This window comes from Gymnoscopelus braueri, assembly GCF_963280865.1.
Source record: "Gymnoscopelus braueri genome assembly, chromosome: 13".
In the NCBI taxonomy this organism is placed as follows: Eukaryota; Metazoa; Chordata; class Actinopteri; order Myctophiformes; family Myctophidae; genus Gymnoscopelus; species Gymnoscopelus braueri.
This window is the reverse complement of record NC_137615.1, coordinates 26,172,878-26,196,483: the sequence shown is the minus strand read 5'-3', so window position 1 is coordinate 26,196,483 and position 23,606 is coordinate 26,172,878. Positions and strand designations below refer to the sequence as shown.

General features: G+C 46.3%; 1 protein-coding gene across 1 annotated transcript in view; it reads left to right on the top strand.

Moving 5' to 3' along the window:
* grin2ba (glutamate receptor, ionotropic, N-methyl D-aspartate 2B-a) overlaps positions 1 to 22,544 on the top strand; it is a gene marked incomplete at its 3' end in the record, with an annotated part of 120,608 nt that extends 98,064 nt beyond the window's left edge. The window contains exons 9-14 of the mRNA XM_080446547.1: positions 1,421 to 1,546; positions 3,714 to 3,943; positions 4,202 to 4,362; positions 6,332 to 6,519; positions 13,082 to 13,320; positions 20,253 to 22,544. Of these exons, the coding sequence (XP_080302673.1) occupies positions 1,421 to 1,546; positions 3,714 to 3,943; positions 4,202 to 4,362; positions 6,332 to 6,519; positions 13,082 to 13,320; positions 20,253 to 22,544 (3,236 nt within the window). The remainder of the gene's footprint in view (positions 1 to 1,420; positions 1,547 to 3,713; positions 3,944 to 4,201; positions 4,363 to 6,331; positions 6,520 to 13,081; positions 13,321 to 20,252) is intronic.
* Positions 22,545 to 23,606: the final 1,062 nt, after the last annotated feature.

The following is a 23,606-nucleotide window of genomic DNA, read 5'->3' as shown; positions in this document are numbered from 1 at the left end:
CAGGAGACCCGGGTTCAAACGTTACATTGGTGCCGTGACCCGGACCAGGTTTCCCGGTGGGGGAGGTCAAAAGAGGGGTTGTTTGCGCCTGATGCCATGAAAACACATTTAGGTTAGACAACACACATATTTGGGCATGGCTGCATTGGGAACTCCTTATATGGTTATGGCTGAGTCATGGTGACATGAGCGTGACATCAGAGGTCTGCCGGTCCTCCCATAAGCCAATTATTTACTAATTATCAAATCTTCTCCTGCAATAATAGATGTGACTGACTTGCAATAAACAATAGATTGAAAGTGAAATGTTGCTTCAATGGAGATGGATGCACTGTTTGGAAACAGAAAAGTTGGTTGGTTGGTTTAGTGTCAGCATACTTATTGTTGTAGTGGGGGTGGGGGGTGGGGGCGGTTGCCTGAGCAAAGTTCTTTCTGAGGTAGTTGTACACAGCCACCATTTCATAATTTCTACTGAGAGATGTTTTCAATCTGAGTTTGGATGTTTTTATTTATTTATACAGTTCACCTCAGGTCACCAGCTTCACTGTTTTTTTTTACTCTCTATCCAGCACCCCAAAGTAAAATTCCTAGTGGTATTTAACTCTGATAGTGTTCAAAGTTTTACTGAGTTTAGTGTAAAGTTAACTGCACACTCACACACACACACACACGCACGCACGCACGCACGCACGCACGCACGCACGCACGCACACACACACACACACACACACACACACACACACACACACACACACACACCCACACACACACACACACACACACACGCACACACACACACACACACACACACACACACACACACACAGACACACACACACACACATACAGTATTCAGAATGAGTGATGAATCAGAACACGCTGTACAGTATACAGTCGTTGTGTTGTACTGGTCTACCTTATGGAGGCACAGTAGAGTGGATGATATTATGACTAACTATTTGTCCATTCTCCCTCCCTCTCTATCTCTCTGTCTCTTTGCCCTCTTACATTTCTCACTCCTACTCCATCTCTCTGACTCTTCCTTCCTCCTCTCCGCAATCTGGCACACTGCATTTGCATATCTCTCTTGGACTCTTTCTCTTTCTCTCTCTCTCTCTCTCTCTCTCTCTCTCTCTCTCTCTCTCTCTCTCTCTCTCTCTCTCTCCTCTCTTACTCTCTGCTCACTTTTTATTTCCTCGCTGCTGCTCCCTCCCACCCTCCCTCTTCTTCTTTCTCACTATCTCTGCCACCCTCGCTCTATTTTCCCCCCTTTTTTTTCTTACCTTAACTCTCACCAACTCTTGCATTCTTTCCTAACTCTCTCCCACGACCCTCTCCTCTCCTCTCCTTCCACTTACTTATCTCTCTCCTCTCCAATCCTTTGTCTCCCTTGTCTACTGCCTTCATCTCTCCCCTCCAGAGCCCTTCAGTGCGGATGTGTGGATCATGATGTTTGTGATGCTCCTGCTAGTGTCAGCAATGGCTGTGTTTATATTCGAGTACCTCAGCCCTGTGGGCTACAACCGCTGTCTGGCTGACGGCAGAGGTGAGAGACCACAACTGCACACGCACGCACGTGCACGCACGCACGCACACACACACGCACGCACGCACGCCCACATGCACACACACACACACACACACACACACACACACACACACACACACACGCACACAAAGACAAGGGTACCTGTGGGGTATAACTTATAATGCGAGGATTTAGATGTAAATGGATACAGACGAGTTCTCCCCTGGTTTTCTTTTTTTTTGTCTCCTCCCCCTTCTGTCTCTCTCACTCTTATTCTATTTTGTTCCGCATCTGAACACACCAAACAGACAGATGGGAAGGCAATCTGAAGTTGAGTTGTTTTTCCTGTGGAAAAATAATATGTTCGCGTTGTGTGGGATGTTTGGCTTTGTTACTGTATAAGTGGTAGATGTTCCAGTATTATCACTCTTTCCTGCCAGCAGTCGGCTGATCCCTTCCCAGAAAATACCAAAGTAGTGTAAAGAATGAGACTTTACAGCAGGTAAAGTCTCATCCTTTCCAGGGGCTTTGAGCTTCTGCACCATGCAGAGAAGATCTGGTCCCGTAGCTAACATGACGGTTGATGAACAGAGATCATAATATTGCTCAGTTTAACCACTTAAACCCTCTATACTTCGTTTACGGGGTTCCCCAGGGTCTGCACTTGGCCCCCGGCCTCGTTCTTCCCTCTACACCAAATATCTATGCCGAAAATAGCAGATCTACAAGCTCACAACGTGCCACAACGTGATGCATTGTGAGCTTGTAGTCATGCTATTTTCAAAGAATATTTGCCTATTTTCACCAAATGTTCATGCCTATTAAGACATGCCAGAATAGGGATGCTAGGGTTCATATGGTTAAATGGTTAAATAGGGATCTACATACAAATAAAAAAGCATGCCAATATAGAGTATGCTGTTTTCAGTGAGAATGCTGTAATTTATGCTGTTGCAGTGTGAAACCACACGCACACGCACAAACACGTCTGTGTGTTGACTAGACAACCTCCCTGACCCCGTGCCCTCATTCTCACCCTCTCCCTTGCTCTAGTCCGCTCTCCGGACTCACCTGCACAGGCCTTGCTCCCACTGCAGGTGAAGCCTCTCATCCTGCTGACACATGCCTCACTAAGACTTTTTTACTTTCCTTTTTTTTTTTTAAGAGTTTCCATATTCACAAATCACATGTCAGCTCTGGCGGCGAAGGGCTAGTTCTCCATCATATCTCCTCTAGCGGAAAGATAAGGAATAAAAAAAAAAGTCAAAATCAATGTCTTCCCACCATGTGTCTATATATAGAGACAACAGCTATCTTTTATTCCCCTTTCCTCTCATCCCTCATCATGTTCTGGTTGAAGGCGTACGTATCCCTAAAGTGCTGTTCTCTTCTGTGCAGAGTTTTTTTCCTCCCCTCTCTCTCTCTCTCTTTCTTTTCTTTTTCTCCTCCTTTTGCCGTGGGAGTTTGCAGATTGAAGTTTAGACTCAGATGCTCTAGAGTGATAATCTATCAGTGGCCTGACTGCAAATTTGCTCATTTGTTATACAGCTCATTTGGCTAACTTTCTGGCTAACTTCACAAAGGAAGCTGGCTTGGCATGACAATGCCATTGAGTTTTCGCCCATGGACAAAAGCTCTACCATCTGCACGGAGATGCCGGATTTGCAACGCACGGAGCCACGGACACACACTCAATACAACACAAACACTCAAAGTCCAATCACAGCATAACGACTGGAATGAGTCAGACCACTTTCAGACACTTATCCTCAGACCCAAAACACAAGTTTCATTGTAAAAAGAATGACCATAATCCCAGTCACATGCCAAGTTTCTACTGAATAGTTACTACAGTAGTTAATAGTTAAAATCTAGAGTGTTAATTTAACCACAGTGCTTTTAAAACAATAATGTTTCAACAATATTAAACAGTTTAAATAATTAAACACATCCCCCCTTCTTTAGTTTGGGAACAAACCAGGTCCTCAGCTGTGAAACATTCTTCAGAACAAACTATCCTGCTACATCTTGCTAACTTTGTGTGTGTGTGTGTGTGTGTGTGTGTGTGTGTGTGTGTGTGTGTGTGTGTGTGTGTGTGTGTGTGTGTGTGTGTGTGTGTGTGTGTGTGTGTGTGTGTGTGTGTGTGTGTGTGTGTGTGTGTGTGTGTGTGTTTTTTTTCTCTCAGAGCCTCATGGTCCATCATTCACCATCGGTAAGGCCATTTGGCTGCTGTGGGGTCTGGTGTTCAACAACTCTGTGCCGGTTCAGAACCCTAAGGGAACCACCAGTAAGATTATGGTGTCGGTGTGGGCCTTCTTCGCTGTCATCTTCCTGGCCTCTTACACTGCTAACCTGGCTGCCTTCATGATCCAGGAGGAGTATGTAGACCAGGTTACTGGTCTCTCAGACAAGAAGGTAGGTGTTGATGGCTGGAGGATGGAAGGATGGAAGGATGGATGGATGGAAGGATGGATGGATGGATGGATGGATGGATGGATGGATGGAGGGATGGACGGACAGGGAAATGGATGGATGGATTAGCTTTCTTTAGTGTTTCAGTTAAGTTGTCCTCTTTTATCACATATACCTGTGTACTAATAATTTATAATGTATAAAATATAACATAACATATTAAACATATACTTTGTGACTCTCGCTCTGTCCGGTCCATAGTTCCAAAGACCCAACGCATTCTCACCCCCATTCCGCTTCGGCACGGTCCCCAACGGTAGCACAGAGAGGAACATCAGGAACAACTACCCAGAGATGCACTCCTACATGGTTAAATTCCACCAGAGGAACGTCAATGATGCCCTGGGGAGTCTCAAGGCCGGGTAAGGAGTTGCACAACATAATGGAAGGGCGTTCGTTCAGTCATGCACAACATACAGTAATGCAAGGGGCAGGGCATTCAGTCATGCACCATGACGTGTGTGTGTGTGTGTGTGCATTCAGGGTTTCAATGCAACACCAACGCTACTGATTCCATTGATCAATTGACAGAGTACTAAGCTGTAGTAGCTAAGCCTTGGTCATGGGCGAAGTGCGCTGTCGCAGGCATGCTTTGCAGTTCCACGGTGTGGGCCTGCCTGATATAAGTGTGTCGATAATCTCCGTCACCCAGTGGGCACTGTCAGCAGCGAGTAAGTAACATGTGTGTGTGTGTGTGATCGAGAATGAGGACAGTGGAACAGTGAGGATGCAAGGCATAGAGGTGACGAAGGTGAAGGAGTATAAATAGTACCTGGGGTCAACTATCCACACTAATGGGGTGTGTGGAAGAGAGGTGAAGAAGAGAGATGTATAAGACGGTCGTGAGACCAGCCATGCTGTACGGCTTGGAAATGGTGGCACTGACGAAAAGACAGGAGGCGGAGCTGGAGGTGGCAGAATTGAGGATGCTACAATTCTCATTAGGAGTGACAAGCAGGGACAAGATCAGAAAGTACTACATTAGAGCAGTGGTTTTCAACCCTTTTCATATCAAGATCCATTATATATTCTGCGTTTGAGCCACGGGCCACTATTTTATGAGATTTAGCCTCTCAGACCCAAGACTTATTTTGTTGATCTTTAATTAAGCAATGCAGATGTTTAACAATGATTTTACTCTTGAGAGGGTAAAATGAAACCAAATGGACCCGTAAGGTTTCATTTTACACTCAAGAGTTAAAGATCTCTAAGGGTCCATTTGGTTACCAACTCTCCATCATTTAGCTGGGGACCACCTGGAACCCCCTCAAGAACCACTGGTGGTCCCCGGACCACTCGTTGAGAACCCCTGCATTAGAGGATCAGCCCAGGTTAGAAGGTTTGGGATAAAACAAGCGAGGTGAAGTTGAGATGGTTTGGACATGTGCAGAGGAGGGATGAGGGGTACATTGGGAGAAGGACTCTGAAGATGGAGCTGCCAGGCTCGAGGAGAAGAGGAAGGCCGTTTATGGATGCGGTGAGAGATGACATGCAGGTGGCTGGAATGACTGAGGAAGATGCAGAGAACAGAAGCAGATGGAAACAGATGATCAGCTGTGGAAACCCCTGATGGGAATTAGCCGAAGGAAGAAGAAGACCCAGTGGTCACTGTCACTGTGGTGAAAATAGACAGAAAACCACAAAGAAAGACCAGCAAAATTGTTGTTTCCAGTTCAATGACAACTGCCTGTTGTCTCTAGAAGAGGAAATAAACAAATTAACAATTTGAAACCATTTAGCTCACTCCCCCCCATTTATTTCATATCATCGCTGACAGGCAGAATCTCCTTATTTCATCTTTTTATAGCACACGCACGCAAACATTCAGACTGTTGACAAAAAAGATGACAAAGTGGTTATTAGTTACTGTAGCACAACTAATAGTGTACCTGATTGAATGTGAGTTTTCAAATTGCACATATTGTGTAATAATATAGTTTCAATATCAGTTTTTCGTCCACTTATTTCACTTATCTTCATTCAAACATTCAGTGGCTGAAATATCTTTCACTATCGAAACTTGCTCCCATTCCTCTCCCCTCTCCTTTTTTTTCTTTTCCTCTGAGCTTCTTCACTTTTCATCAAGTATGTCTCTGTGCGGCACTATGTGCCAACTCTAGCCGTTGGCAAAGTAAGTGGAAGTCTATTACACTTATCAGCAGCTTAGTAGTTCTACTTAACAGGTTAATTGGAACGTAACTGTGGTGTCTGGCTCCTCCACACAAATTAATTATCTCTCTCTCTTTCTCTCTGTCTCTCTCTCTCTCTCTCTATCTCTCTCTCTCTCTCTCTCTCTCTCTGTCTCTGTTTCTTCTCTCGTTATCATGTCAGCAAACTGGATGCTTTCATCTACGACGCGGCTGTGCTGAACTACATGGCTGGCAGGGACGAGGGCTGTAAGTTGGTGACCATTGGTAGCGGCTACATCTTTGCCACAACGGGGTATGGCATCGCCATCCAGAAGGAGTCGGTCTGGAAGAGACACGTGGACCTGGCCATCTTGCAGCTCTTTGGAGATGGTAAGACCAGCACAAGAAGCTATGTTTAGTTTAGTTCATTAACGATGCAATGTTAATATGCAGTGACTTGCTTTTGTGTACAATTTTTTTCCATAGGTTAATAGAATATAAAGTATGCTTATGATCTGCACATTTTTCGTTTATCACATACCTGTAGCCTTATTTATTCACAAAGAACAGTGTTTATTCTTTAAATAAATTGCTGTTAGTGTAACCATGAACTTATTATGTACTGACAAGTATAATTAGAACATGAACATGTTATTCCTTCACACAAAAAAAAGATAGCATTACGTCTGAGCTTTTGTGACTTCTCGTTGCTGGACCCCGGTGCTTCCAAGTATGTCCAATCAGAGTGCAATTCACGTCTGCCCTTGTTCAAGCTCACCTGCTGACTATCTTGTCTATATCTCTTGAGTTCAGCAACATGTTCATATCATTTACATTGTCACAGCGTTTGCTTTTTCGTTTTGATCCACGAAGGAGAGACACACCCAAAACAAAATGTCGGCAAGGTCCTGACAACCATAAATAACATCATGTACATACAGTACGGGTATATACTGTATATGGTCATTGTAAAGTGTAACCCAACATGTTAATTTCCTCCCTTTGTCCTTTGGAATATTCATGCTCCTTTTCAGAAAATACACCAGAGGTATTCAAAGATCAAACTGTCCTTAACATGAATAACTGTGAAATAGATAAAGATAAAATCTGTGTAACCATGATCTGCTGGAAACAAAGACCGATCTAGAATTTCATCCCTCCTGGTCTGTCCAGGATGAGAGCTGGCAGATTAGGAAGAAAATGCTGTTGCCTTTTCTTCTCAGAGCCTTTCTCACGGCACTTCGAGCCAAGTCATTTGTCTGGGGGTTGCAATTTTGGTGGCCTGCTAATTCGTTTGGAAAGTCGTGTAATGTAAGCCCACTCCGACATCCATCAAGTATAGACGGCGGAAGGTGAGACAATACTGCTGAGAATACGCGTTGAGATTTAACTCTTTAAGACCTGAGAACGCATCTGTGTGTCATTTTTAGATTTCGTTGGGCTATTCAAAAATAGCAGATATACAAGCTCATAGCGCGGCACCGAGTGCCGCGCTATGAGCTTGTAGATCTGCTATTTTTGAAAAATCGTGAAAAATGTTGTGCAAATCTTTGAATATATATATATATATATATTTAAAGTGAGCATTTCTAGCTAAAATGTCATTGCTTCTGGGGATTCTACAAATGTCTTCTAAATCAGTTTAAAACAGTTTTCTGAAACACTTATGTTGCTATAATATTAATGTCAGTGTCAAGGAGCCCCACAACGATATGTATTTGGCTGCGGACCCCCATCTCAACAAAAAAAAATCCAGGGACCCCCAGAAGCAAAGATTTGAGTAAAAAACAATTGCTTTATAGATATATATTCAAAGATTTGCAAAAAAAAAAAACACGATTTAAAAAAAAAATAGCAGATCTACAAGCTCATAGCGCGGCACTCGGTGCCGCGCTATGAGCTTGTATATCTGCTATTTTTGAATAGCCAAAAGTATAAAATATGGATAAAGTGGTTACACAGATGCGTCCCCCGGTCTTAAAGGGTTAACTCCACCACAGGGGCAGTATACTTTATGATCACGCTCTGCTTTTATGGGAAAATGTCCAGGCTCTCTGGGGCTTGTTCTGGCGAAACACACTTTGCTCGCTGCCATCTCTTGTAGGACCATTAATGAATCCCTGACTGAGCGGGGGAGATGAAATGAAACGTGTTGAAAATGCTCAATCTTTTTAACTCATAAAGTCTCAAATCAAAAATTCATTGTCATAAACAAGTCAACGCATCACAGATAATGGTTATTTGCTATGTTTATCGACTATAAGAGTCTAATTTCGCAATGCCCCAGCTTGATTTACAAGACCGCTCAGAATGGTTTTGGAAGTACATTGGGAGTAGGTTTGCACTGTGTGTGTGTGTGTGTGTGTGTGTGTGTGTGTGTGTGTGTGTGTGTGTGTGTGTGTGTGTGTGTGTGTGTGTGTGTGTGTGTGTTGTAACTAGTTTATTTGGGCATGCTCCAGTGTGTTGTGAGCATCCTGAACCAAGGGCCCTCCAGGGCCCAGTATAGTGTGTCCCAGTTAGGACTGCCAGTATGGCTCCTGGTGTATTTCTACACCCTCCTCTCTGTGTGTGTGTGTGTGTGTGTGTGTGTGTGTGTGTGTGTGTGTGTGTGTGTGTGTGTGTGTGTGTGTGTGTGTGTGTGTGTGTGTGTGTGTGTGTGTGTGTGTGTGTGTGTGCGTGCGTGCGTGCGTGCGTGCGTGTGTGTACTTATGCGTGCATGCTTGCCGGTGACAATCTGAATATGGGTCAACCTTGTGAGACTTGGTAAATGTGGAAGCGAGAGGGGAACGTGTGTGTGTGTTTGTGTGTGTGTGTGTGCGTGCCTGCGTGCCTGTGTGCCTGCGTGCCTGTGTGCCTGCCTGCCTGCGTGCGTGCGTGCGTGCGTGCGTTTAGAGAGAATTAGAGAGAATCTAATCTGTTCTCTTTAGGTATAGTTTTAGTTTTTACAGTATCAGCCTACATACAATAGTCAATAAGGTCCAGAGGCAGTGAGCACCTCTCTCAAACTTATTGATCAAAACAAAAGTATGTGTTGTTTACTTTCTAACTTTAGCCCTTGAGCACTCCTTCAAAAGTGTGTGTATTAAGTGAGAGAACATGAGGTTGAGTACACAGGTGTGCAGGTGTGTGTGTGTGTGTGTGTGTGTGTGTGTGTGTGTGTGTGTGTGTGTGTGTGTGTGTGTGTGTGTGTGTGTGTGTGTGTGTGTGTGTGTGTGTGTGTGTGTGTGTGTGTGTGTGTGTGTGTGTGTGTGTGTGTGTGCATATATCTGTATGTGTGTTTGAATATGGGTCAGCGCGCGGTAACATCCCCTGTGCCACTGCACCGGGGCAGTGATACACGTACAAAGCGGCCGTCCCCCTCTCTCGCCCCTCTCAGGATTTCAATGTCACTTTGCCCCGCCTCTCCATACGCACTCCCCTCCTGGTGGCCTAGAAGCGAACAGCCCTCTTGCATGTTGTTGAAGGCAAGGGGCCGGGGGGGGGCGGGGCTGGCGGGTGGGGAGAGAGCACAAGGGGGCGGGGCTGGCGGGCTAAGTTAGTGCAGTGAGTGGCAGTTGGGGCAAACGCAGTCCCCACCAATATTATTTACGATTCTGTGCCTATCGGTACATAACTCGGACGGCACTTAGTCGACTAGCAGACCATCGGCCGGTCGTCGCGGGCACTCGCGCCTGGAGGCGCTCGGGCGCGACTCCTCGGCCTCAAGGTCTGCTGAGTCGGCGAGCCTCCGTCATGGTCCAAAACTATACTTTATCGGCGAAAAAAATAGTCTGCGGTTGTTTGAAAAAGTATTGTCCCAAGCGGGAGCCGAAACCAGACTCCCAGAGGTAGTGGATCGGTAGTCCAATGATTAGCGAGGTGCGCCACTGAGGCTGGTGCTCAAATTTGGTATTCGGGTTGTATTAGAATGTGACGTCCTAACTCTTCTATTGTAGAGGAAAGAGCCCCGCCCCCCCCGGCCCCTTGCCTTCAACAACATGCAAGAGGGCTGTTCGCGGCCTAGAAAGGGATAGGATTCACATGGAGGGCCTGGTGGACTCACATGGAGGGCCTGGTGGACTCACATGGAGGGCCTGGTGAACTCACATGGAGGGCCTGGTGGACTCACATGGAGGGCCTGGTGGACTCACATGGAGGGCCTGGTGGACTCACATGGAGGGCCTGGTGGACTCACATGGAGGGCCTGGTGGACTCACATGGAGGGCCTGGTGGCCTGATATGGAGGGCCTGGTGAACTCACATGGAGGCCTGATATGGAGGCTGGGCAGAGGGGCTGAACAGTCTGAGGCCTGATTTATACTTTGTCGTACGATGGTGTCGCCCGCCAAAAAAGCCAAAATTGTACTGTACATGGTCGTCTAATTTTGGCAAGCGACACTGTCCAACAATGGAGTATAAATTATGCATTATTGGGAAGGAAATATAGAAAAGTTGAATAACACTTTCAAATAGTAGATCCTTTTTTTTTAACCCCACTTTGGCGGGGCACTAAGGATGGCGATGTCAGCCTGTTCATCCGTCCATCACTGGTCACGAACAACATACTAGTACCGGTTGGATTGCCATGGAATATGCGGCTCCGCAGAGGATGAACCCCATTGATACTGTATACGTGACCCCATGGGCTTTCCTCTAGCGCCACCTTCAGACGCAATGTTCACACACAAGATATTTTATAATCATAATAGGCAGATTGCAGATTGGTGTGAGGACTGATTCACTCCTTGATTAGCAGGGATGCATGTGGCTCCTAAGGTATACATATTGGTCTTAACCACTTACTGCAAGCCCTATTGAAAATAATTCGAAAATAGCCTATCTACTGGCTCACAATGTGTTGCAATGCAAGGCTTTGTGGGCTTGTAGATCTGCTATTTTCACTATTTGTTTGTGTTTTCTTTTGGGCGGTTAAGCAACACCCCATTTTTGGGTACTATAAAATATATTTTCATAGTAGAAATTGACAGGCAAGTCGGAGGGGAGAGAAAGGATGACTTCACAAATACACAAAGGTTATGCATTGAATTTTAACCTATGAAACTGAAAGCTATGAGCCATGCAAACTACATGTAGCTTCACTGAAACATAAAGATGGCCCATGCATTGAACTAGTTGGTGTGAGTTGGTGTAAGTCAGACACTTCTGTAGTCTCCAGAGTAACATCGCTTGGTAAATATACTCTATCAAAATCACTCCTCATGTATATTTAATGTATTTGAACAGTAATTAACGACTCTGTTGCTCCGTTGCTCCGGACTAACACTCTACTGTATGTTGCCCAAGTTGTCAAGTGGCCAAGTGGCCATTTATAGGACAGGGTGAGGATAGAGGCCTCTCACCTTGAACTGGTGTGTGTCAAACGTCAGGACCTTGAAACAGACAGCAGCCAGCTTCTGGTGGGTCCTCACATGACAGGAGTTACTGATTTTGTTGCAGACGAAGCTGGACGTCTGGGTCCCTGGCTGTAGAAGTCAATGAAACGCTGCTGCCACAGACAAACCACTCGCAGCGTTAGGCATGCTTAATTTATGCTCCGTCCTAGGACAAAGTTAATGTTTTAGATGTTAATGTCATCATGTGTGTACACGTCATCTCTCTGCTGTGGAGGCTCTTGGTGAGGGGCTCCAGTATGAGAGCAGTGCTGACATGTGAATGTATGATTAATGAACCAAATGCCTGACCTGCCACAGTCTGCTTTGATACAGAATGGCTACTGATGAAACAGAAGGTGACCCACAAAGAGACCAGAGGCTCAGAGACCGGTCTCAGACACATGGGAACACAAATAGGAACACACACACACACACACACACACACACACACACACACACACACACACACACACACACACACACACACACACACACACACACACACACACACACACACACACACACACACACACACCGTCCACCGTTCATCAACACGCATATCCTAATCACACACACATTCTGTGCACACATACACATGCATGTATGCAACTATGCATACAAATTCACACGTAAACACATGCACACATGCATAATGTACTCACACACGTATACAGTAGGCTACATACCATATATTGGCACCAAAGCATTTGCATACTGTAGCGTAAGCACCTACTTATCTTCACACAGGCACACACACACACACACACACACACACACACACACACACACACACACACACACACACACACACACAAGTGTGTGTGCTAAAGTGAGTGTTTTCTCATGCATCTGAAGAGTGAACCATGTGCAATTAATATGCAACCGGCCACTCTCACGCCTTACTTGCTTTTAATTGTTTGTCCCCTCTGCTGTGAAATGTCCCGTGACATCCAGAGCAGTGCACATAACTTCCGAATTCTGTCATTCTTTCTGCACCTCCCCCCCCCACCCCCAACCACCCATTATCGCCTCCTATCTCTCTCTCTCTCTCTCTCTTCTCTTCTTCGGTTGCATCATTCACTTCTTCCCTCGTGTCCCTCCAACACCCTGTCCTGTTGTTACATCATGCTCCTTCCTTCCTCCTTTATCTTTTTGCGTTCCGTAACCCCCCCCCCCCCACACCCTCATTTTTATTTCAATCCCCCGTTCAATTATGGACAAAAAAACACACCATGCCCCCCCCCGCACACACATACATCCATTCTCAACTCTCTTCTTCCCATCTCCCCATCGTCATCGTTTGCTTTGAACTCACTCTGCTTTCCTCTCTATCCTTCTCTTTTTGTCATTCGCCCCTTTCATTTCTTCCTTTTCTCCTCTGTCCATTTTCCTTTCTTCTTCATTACCTCCTCACCCCCATCCCTCCCTTTCCATTCTTCTTTCTTTCCTCACCGTCTGCTCGCTCTTTCCACCCCTTCGTCGCCTCTCGTGTCCCCCAATTACCCCCCCCCCCCCTTATCTCCCCCTCCCCTGATCCACCCACTCTCCACTCGTCTCCCTCCACCTCCTCCCTGATGCAGGTGACATGGAGGAGTTCGAGGCGATGTGGCTGACGGGGATCTGCCACCACGAGAAGAACGAGGTGATGTCCAGCCAGCTGGACGTGGACAATATGGCGGGTGTCTTCTACATGCTGGGAGCCGCCATGGCCCTGTCTCTAATCACCTTCATCTGTGAACACTGGTTCTACTGGCAGCTGCGCTTCTGCTTCATGGGGGTCTGCACCGGTCAGCCGGCATGGCTCTTCTCCATCAGCAGGGTGAGGCGGGGAGGGGATGGCAGGGGAGGGGAGGGGATGGTGGGGGGCGGCAGGGAGGGGAGGGAGGGGGGAGGAGAGGGGAGGTACGGAGGCAAGGAACCGTGTAGGTGCTGGAAGTTGTTTGCGCTTATATGATTCTGTGCCAGAAAACAGCTCTAAATGGGTTTTGAAGGTCATGAGGCTGGCTTATATTTTATTAGATTTTTTGATTTGTAGACCTTGTTAATCCCGCAGGGGAAATTCAGTTTCAGCTTCACCCAGCTGAAGGCTGCTCAGATGGTTAAATGATGAGCGTTCAGGGGGAGCAGTTAGGGGTTAAGTGTCTTGCACAGGGACACTTTGACACATAGTCCGGGGGCCGGAAGGCGAACCCGGTTACCTTCTGATTACCAGACAGCCTCTCTACTCACAAGCTACGGCCACCCAATATTCATACACCTCACTGTTCAATGTGTGGTTTAGTTCTATACCAGCAGTTCTTAGTCAGGATTACTAGTATGTGTTTATTTTAAACTGTAAAACTGACTGGAGTACCAGATTGGTGGAAATGGTCACATTCCGTATGACAGTTGTGTCAGAGGTTAAACAATCCAGTTGAAAGTCATTTTCCTCTGCCTGTCTGTGCTTAATGACGTTTTAGACAAATAGCCAGAAATTCCTTTGAACACCGTCCATCTGGCATGCCTGGGAGGTTCAAACTAATGGAATTTGTTTATCTATTGTCTAGGAAATATGAATTATATGCAAGAACTGTACCCAGATGTGGTACTTCTGAAAGATACAGTACTCTTCAGTTGTAGGATTATAAGCCTGACAAGACCCCTTTTTGTATCTTCATGTGACATATGATATAGACTGTACTGTAAATACTGTATATAAACAATTCCAGAAAACCAACTGATTATGATGGACACAGCCCTAGGGCCTAAGTCTAGGTCCCAATGCTCTGATGAGCACTGGGACCATACAGTATATTAGACTCTGTTCAATCTTCTACCGCAGTGGTTCTCAAACATTTTCATGCCAAGGACCCCCAAATTGATATATATATATGGCCGCGGACCCTCATCTGAAAATGTTTTGTGCCAGGGACCCCCAGAAGAGAAGATTAATAATGAAAGAAATTCAAAATTATTCAAAATGCTTGATATTTTTTGATATTTTGCTAAATATGTTCAAAAATAGTAGATGTACAAGCTTGTAGATCTGCTATTGGTTAAAATGATGGTGATGCTATTAACTACTTTTGCTGGGGACCCCCTGGAACCCCCCCAAGGACCCCTGGGGGGGTTCTCAACCTGGGGTTGAGAACCAATGTTCTACCGTATACTGTAGGTATGAGGCACAGACTTCTGTAATGCAAAATCTCCACAAAATCTAGCATGCGACACAAATGCTAGGTTGCCGGAGGTTTACTCCAACGTAAGTGATGCATGTAGTGAACAATAATAGAATCTATTACATGCATGACCGCTCATCTCTATTAAATAGATAGATGAGGAGTCCTTTGAAGATTCTTATCCACATGCTGTGGCCGTGTCCCAAGCTAAATATATATATATATATATATATATATATATATGTATATATATATATGATATATAATACTGTGCTAAAATATTTTAATCTTATCAGTCTTTCTGTCTAACAATTGATCCTAAACGTCTTACAGCAATTTTTGGAATTCCAACTGAGCCAAATAAACAGTACCTACGGCTACGTATGTAAAGGACCTTCACTACTAGATAGATACACTCTTATGCAACTCACGTGGAAACATGCCTCTCCTTCTACAGTATGTTAGATGGATTACTGAGGTCCTATATTGTGTCAAACTGCTCCCTAACAAGATTTAAAATATTGACGTAGATTTGTTTCCTTTTGTTTCCTTTACTATTATTGTCATTACTGTTATACTTGTTGTTACTCTACAAGCTCTATAAGCTCACAATGTATTGCATCATTGTGAGCTTTTGCTATTTTAATAAAACATGTCTTTAACATTTTTGGAGAATTTTAAAATATTTCGTAAATAATGATATGCCCAAAATAGAGATGCCAGGTTGAAAGTGGTTTAACTTGTTGAGTAGTAGTGGTTGGGAGGGGTTAAGGGAGATATTATTTCATATGCACATCACAATATTTATTTGTAACTATAATTATACACAAAATGGAGAGATTTAAAAAGAAAAAATATATAAAACAAAACAGTATACAGGATAAATGTATTGGTGTTTAGACACACACTGAAATAAATATGAATGCTGGGAATAGAGCAAGTAATAGAGCAAGTAAATTATTGTTTTTGCCATCCAGTACCCTGGTGAGTGTTTCCTCATCAATGTATTTTTACTCTTTAACTGTACATTTTTACACTCTGGATTTTACTGTGTAGTAGTTGTAGTGTCAACCCTAGCATTTGAATAAACCAGACTGAGGGGCAGAACACATATCTCCGCCAGGCTGGGTGGCCTACCCAGGGCTGTGTAAGTGGCGGAATGTGACATTGCAGGGATGAAACGAGGCATGGCGTCAACTGTACTAGGCATAGGCTTATACTGTATGTGTTGATCAGAATCAACTTTATTGTTGATAGCCTAATTTGTTTTCTGATTAGTAGTTGTAATTTTGGAAGATAAAGCTGTTGATGCCTAAGATAACAGCATTGTTTGAGTCTACAATCTACAGTTCAAGAAAACATGAAATGGGCTGGAATAGCATCACCGCGAGGCTGATTTGAAATATGCGGGGAGTGACTTCCTTGGCATACTTGCAGCATGAGAAATATGTCAATGATTGGTCTAGTAGTTGTTTGCAAGATTAGCTCACAGAGAGACAGGGGGCAAAAACATAATCCAGCCTACGGCCTGGCGGAGATAACAAAGCATCCTATGAGATTACAATTCAAAGTATCAGTTTTATGTAATTTACACCTCCCTGTCTGTAAAGTCACCCTCTGTCCTTTATCCCACACCATCAACTTTAGTTTCCTGGAAAGAAGGCTTCAGTCCGTAAAGAGAACTCAAAGGGCTTAGACACCATAGAAGCATAAATTAGTGATGGATCTGCGTCTCAGGCCGCCGATTGAAATCAAATCCTCGCATGCACTGCAGTCAGGAGCACAACATGGGCTTTCTCCTTTAGTTTTTATGCCCAGGCCCCTGCGATGACAAAAACAAGGCAAAATATTTACAAAATGTTGAGCTGAAATCGATATTTCACTCAATGAGTGAATCGGCCCCCAGAAACGGAGGGGTAGATTACTGGATCCCGGGAGACCAAAGTCACCCCTCGAGGTGTTTTATTTACATTCCAATTGTTTTGACGTGACTCCGATGTAATTCACTGTGTGCCTCTGAAGGTGAGGCGCTGCAGGGCTAAACCACGTGGCTAATTTACAGCGCACAGCCACACACACTGCTACTGCCTCCCTCATTCCCATTTGAAATGCAGCTGTGGCGTCATGGCTGTTTGTGCCAAGAAATCAGAAGTACAGAAAAAGAAAAATCTGTAGTTCCTTTTTTTCCTTTTCTCAACTCTAATATTACGCCTCAGTGCCCAACTTTGATTATTTTGTGTGGCGTTAATTTAGCGAGGCAGTGTTGATTTGACGCGTGCGTGTGTGTGTGTGTTTGCGCACACACGCGCGTGCGTGTGTGTGTACGCGCGTGCGTGCGCACGTGTCTGTCTGTGGCTAAAGCGAGTGCGAGTTGCACATGAAAAAAATACAGTTGATTTCTAATTGATTATTATCTCGTTACCATTTGCATGAGAACTGGATCTGAGCCGATTATGCTTTTGTATAATGTTCACTGATTGCTCTCATTTACAGAAATTACCTCTGTCTTTTTGACAATGTAACAATGTGAATCGTGGATAGGATACCCACAAATGCAGCTAGACGATAATTTATTGAAATAGTCAATGAGTGCGTTGATTTGTATTCCTGGCACAGAATGGGGCATAATGAAACAACAATGGTGGAAATTACAGTTTATTATAATTTATCTTTCCTCAATCCTTGGCATCATAATACTCCTCCACGTTCATTTGAATGTTTTTCCCACCATCGCTGTTGGTCTCTTCTGTCCTTTTGTAATTTCTCCTCTTGCTCTGCCACTCAGATTGATTCTGCTTTTTTTATTCCACGCCATAATCCAATAAACTTTATTATTATTGCTACAATTAACATTTAAGCCCAGCAGTGTAAAAAAAATGAGAAATCTGTCACGGATGGCATGAGTCACGTGGCTCCGGTCATGGCTTCACGGTCGGTTAGCGCTCCCTCCCGCCTGCCAGGGGCTCAGGGGCTGTGTGAGCGGTCCTCCCCTAGCTACCTTCTTCTCCAGGGCCCACCTGCAACACTGAAACAAATTAATTACATTGATTTAAAAGGCCTCTAATGACTTTAGAACAGTAAATGTATTAGAGGCTTAATCACTGCCTCCTCTTTTTATCCTGTTACGTAATGCTTCTATTCATTGGAGTTTAGCGCCCTGTACACCGTGCTACACGTACAGTAATGTACAGGCAGCATGCTCCGCTGGAATGAATAAACAGTCCACACACTGCAGGGCTCCCATCACATGATTTAATGCACCAAAAAGTGAGTGACGTTATGAGCAACACAGGCTCTTCTTCGCTGTTCACCCTTATATACACTCATACATACACATTACAGCAAGAAAGGTATAACATGTTTTTTTTTTATCAGCTTGCCTTTTACCAGTGTAGTAGAATCATTAGTATATTACGTAACTATTCCTGGGAGTATTTTGAACGAGGGTGTACGCATGGAAACCTGGCGTGGATGGCTTAGGAACAGAACTCGTTTATAAATATGTAAACATCCCAGCCATGTTATTGTAATCACTTGGATTCAAGCGCCGGTCTTTCCCATATGAGAAACTAAACAGCTACTGCTCATCCAAAGTGGAATCCCCCCGGGCCAAGGAAGATAATAAACTTCATGCAGGGCTACTCTGCTACACTACGTCATCATCATAGAAAAGAATGGATATAACGGACATGTAACAGACATTACTATTCCTTCCAATGCTGTGCTGCTGCTGTGCATGAGCATGTAATCAATCCACGGGGGCCTCTGTGATACGTTTGTTCCATATAAGGATACGCTGCATGGTATCCTTAGCTAGAAGTGCCATGGGGTATCCCATAGGTGTTTGTGAACACAATTCATCTATACTTTTAATATGGTGATGATATGTCACCATTTCCTATTATAATAGCATTAACCACTTGAACCCTAACATCCCTATTCTGGGGGGAACATTCACCGAAAAATAGCTGATCTATAAGTATTGTGAGCTTGTAGACCAGCTATTTTCAGCAAAGAGATTTGGTGTTGAAGGGCAAAAGAGCAGAGGAAGTACAGAGCCAGCCGACCTAAGTATAAATTTGCTACGTATAGAGGATTTAAGTGGTTAATGGTTGTTCATTCAAACCAACAGGTAAAAGACAACGTCAGAATTAAGGTGAAGCCTAGTCAGCACAGTACAAGATGGAGACAAGCAACAGAAAAAGGAAGGGCAGTGATTGACAGAGGGAGACATAATGACATAAAGTAAACCAGGCGGTGAGGTGGGAGGCACTAGAGACAGAGACAGATTAAAACCTCTCTCTGATGTTCCGTGTTCATAATTAGCTGCATGGTGAGGATGAGGTCAAAGGTTTGAAGCAGTGGACCAAATGAGGACGAGAGGAGAGAGCGCCACAACATCATCACCCAAAAAACTGAAGAAGATGGAGTGGTTGAGAGCCTCTGATCCATGACCCCTTTTGTAGAGCTCAAATGCAACCAGGCAGGTCAGAGGTCAGCTAAACTCTGTCCTTTAATAGCAATCAAAGCTCCCATTATATCCAACTGTCTTCAGTCCTCCAGAAGGAAGAAAAAACCTTGTAAAATCATTGGTCGGGATCGATCTCATCCCCTACTGTCCCCCATCTGTTATGCTTTGTCTCTCTCTCTCTCTCTCTCTCTCTCTCTCTCTCTCTCTCTCTCTCTCTCTCTCTCTCTCTCTCTCTCTCTCTCTCTCTCTCTCTCCCCTCTCTCTATCCATTTTTATCTGACTATCGTATCGTACATCACTGAATGCAAATGGTGCAGTTTGTCTTTCTGTCACTGGCCTGCCGGGCCTTGGGCTCCCCTGTGCGGGCCTTCATTGTGAAGCCCTAAAGCGAGGGAGTGTGATGCGGCAGGTGATGGTCAGGGGTAGTGGAGGCCTAGGTGTTTAATAACTGCCCAGAGGGGTATTGTTCAGCTGAATTCTAATCACATTGATTAAAGGTATTGATCGATGGGACTCTAGGGTTTTACGGCCTTGTCTGCTTTTATCAATCTTCCACCTATCCTCCTCTCTGAGTCCATCTCTCCATGACCTCACCCTCTCTCTCTCTTCCTCCTCCTCTTTCATACTGTAACATCTAATTTATGTTATAAAAGTATCTATAATTCTACTTACTATTTATGGATGGAGCTAGTAATTAACTGCATCAGCATAAGAGGAAAGCCTATTACATTCTCCCAGGTGGTGCTCTTATCTGCCCATAGCGCAAAATTATATTTTTTCTAGCTAGATGAACCCTTTTTTAATAAAAAATAAAGGCAATAGTGATACGTATTTTTCATGTCTATTCATTTGAAATACTTAGATCCAGTTATGTTACAATCATACATCGATTGCATGTAATTTGAATAAAATCTTTTCCATTCAGAAAAAGGTTGGTTGAGCTACAGTAGTACCCTGCTTCACATTCATACCGTACAGTGACACATTCACACCTGGGAACTGCCCAGTGCCCCTTGGCAGAGAACAGTATCAACGCATTCATTACAGAGTGCTTTAACAAAATAAATGAGTTTCTCTGCTACCGTTTCCCTCTTTTAATCTCCTCCACTCTCTCTTCCACAGGGCATCTGGAGCTGCATCCACGGCGTGCAGATCGAAGAGAAGAGCAGCTCGGCTCTCAACTCCCCATCGGCCACCATGAACAACACCCACTCCAACATCCTGCGTCTCCTGCGCACCGCCAAAAACATGGCGTCCCTGTCCGGTGTCAACGGCTCGCCGCACAGCGCCCTGGACTTCATCCGCCGCGAGTCGTCCGTCTACGACATCTCTGAACACAGACGCAGCCTGGCAGGCCACTCAGACTGCAAGCCTCCGTACCTCCCAGACGACAACATGTTCAGTGACTACATCAGTGAGGTGGAGAGGACGTTTGGCAACCTGCACCTAAAGGACAGCAATCTGTACCAGGACCACTACCTGCACCACCACACTGGATCAGCACTGGGGCTCAGTGGGCCTTCACCCAACAGGCCCCATAGTCTGGGCAGTGGTAGTTCTTTGGAGGGCGGCATGTTTGACTGTGATAGCCTGGGTGGAGGGGTGGCTCCTATCTTCACCACCCAGCCCCGCTCAGCACTGACCCACAGGAATATGAGCAAGTTTGACCTGCTGTCCGGACAGACTCCGCCCCCCAGTCAGGGCTTCAAGGGAGGCCTACCTGACCTCTACGGGAAGTTCTCCTTCAAAGGAGGTGCCTCTAGTTCAGGCTACATCCCCGGCCAAGGCTACTATGGGGGGAGAGGGGACGAAACTGGGACCATACGCTCGGACGTGTCGGACATTTCCACACACACAGTGACCTATGGTAACTTGGAGGGCAACGCCAAGAAGCGCAAGCAATACCGCGACAGCCTGAAGAAGAGGCCAGCCTCTGCCAAATCCAGACGGGAGCTGGATGAGATCGAGCTGGGCTACAGGAGGAAGCCCTACCACATCAGCCACCACCACTATCATGGCCATCGCTCTGCCTCCCCGCCGCTACTGCCAGCTGAGCGAAAGAGAGGAGGAGGGAACAACGGTGGCAACTCCTACATGTTCAGAGACAAGGAAAGCGTCAGGGATTTCTATTTGGACCAGTTCCGGCCCAAAGAGGGAGTGCCTCAGTGGGAGCACGTGGACTTGACGGACGGCCCCGGAGGAGGAGTGGGAGGAGGAGGAGGAGGAGGAGTAGGCGGGAGCACCTGCACCTCCCTGGTTCCCGTGGACGACTTCCTGAAGAGCAAACCCAAGAAGTCGGAGTCGAAAACTGCGGGCGGGGCCGGGCTGGCGGGGGGAGAGTGGGAGTGTCGGAACTGCCGGGCCAGCGGGGGAGGAGGGAGCAAGCAGATGTCCATGCACGGGGGCGGCGGTGGAGGTGCCGGTGGCAGCGGGGGGTACAGCGGCGGCAGTGGTATTAGCTGTGTGTCCTCTGGGGGCGGGGGGAGCAGTCGCCCCAGCTCAGCCACCTGCATGCGCTGCGAGGGCTGCAAAAAGACAGGCAACCTCTACGACATCAGTGAGGACAACAACCACCTCTTGGAACAGATGGGGGGAGGCGGGGGAGGCCCCCAGGTTCAGGCCCAGCAGCGGAGAAAAAGCGGCGGCAAGCTGCTCCGGCGGCAGCACTCCTACGATGCGTTTGTCGACCTCCAGAAAGAGGAGTCAGGGGGGGTGGCGAACCTGATGGGGGGTCTGGGAGGAGGCGGAGGTGGGGGGATGAGCAGCACAGGTATGGGAGCGATGCTGCCTCCGCCTCGGAGCGTTAGCTTGAAGGAGAAAGAGCGTTACTTGGAGGGCACCAGCCCCTTCGCACACATTTTCGAGCGCCACGGGGGCTCGGAGAGAGACAGGGAGAGAGACAGGGACCCGCTGTTCTACGGAGGCGAAAGCCGGAAAGGAGCCGGCTCGCCATTCGGCCTGTTCAGAGGCGGTGAGGGACTCCACCGTCGCTCCATCGGGGAGAGAGACATAAGGGACAGAGACAGATCCTTGATGGAAGGAGGGGGCGGATCGGGATTCTCCTTATCCAAATCTCTTTACCCGGACCGGGTCAACCAAAACCCCTTTATACCTACCTTCGACGACGACCAGTGTCTGATGCACGGAGCCAAACAATACTACATGAAAAAGCAGCAGCAGCAGGTTGCCCAAGACAGCCGAAGTGACTTCAGGGGCCCCATGGGCGTGACGTCATACCTGCCAGCGTCAGCCACGGCAGGGGTGATGTCTAACGTGACCCGCTTCCCAAAGGAGCTAGGTCTGGGCGGCATGAACCACCATGGCTCCATGCTGGGGGTGGGGCCCCCACGGCCCTTCAATGGAAGCAATGGCCATGTGTACGAGAAACTCTCCAGCATCGAGTCTGACGTCTGAGAAGAGGAGGGGAAAGAGGCGGTGGGGGGTGTCAGGAGGGAAGGGTGTAGCGTTGGAGGAAATCAGGGATGATTCCTAGATAGCTGAAAAACTAGTCTATAATGAAGGGCCCCAACATAATGGCTTTAGAGGAAAGGAATTTGATGAGGGAGATAGAGGGAGTTAACCACTTGAACCCTAACATCCCTATTCTGGGCATATACTAGGGGAACATTTGGTAAAAATAGCACATCTACAGTATGCCCAGCTTGTAGATCAGCTATTTTCGGCAAAGAGATTTGGTGTATAGGGGGAAAAAAGGAGGGGGCCAAGGACAGACCGCTGTGGGACCATGGTCAATGAAGTATGTAGGGTTTAAGTGGCTAGACAAAAGCCCAAAAGTGAAAACCAGGGCATATAGTGCGTCAGGGGCATGCTAAGCCTTACTCAAATCATGGTCAAAGCTATTATAGTACTGCAGGCACAGAGTCCAATAGCCCCCCCCCTTCCACACACACACACACACACACACGCACACACTCACACACACACACACACACACACACGCACACACGCACACACGCACACACACACACACACACACACACACACACACACACACACACAAGCTCACACATTGAATCTCGCTACCCACACAACACACTCAAGTACTTCAGGGTCATACACAAGCGAGGCAGAAGTCCATGTACTGGGTCATTAACAGGAGACGACACCTCGCCGTGGTTCGATATTTGGAGGTGTGAGCCTGGCGAGATTTGATGGCTGTCTGTGAGCTCCCGCGGGGCGCTTATGAGGAGAGACGAGGTAGAGAGAGGAGGAAGAGAGGGAGCGGAGTGCCCATCTGCTCCTGTGTCACCACGGAAACAGAGACGTTATCACATCGTTAACCAGAAACCCCGGACGCAGGAAGTGACTAGTGCGTCTCTTGCTCTCCACAACAAGAAGAGGAAAGAGAAAATACAGCCTGGTCGGTCCTTCGATCTATCCTTCCCTCCCTCTGCCCGGCACTTTTCCACTCTCTCTCTCTCTGTCCCGCCCCCCCCACCTCACCTCCTCCTCTTC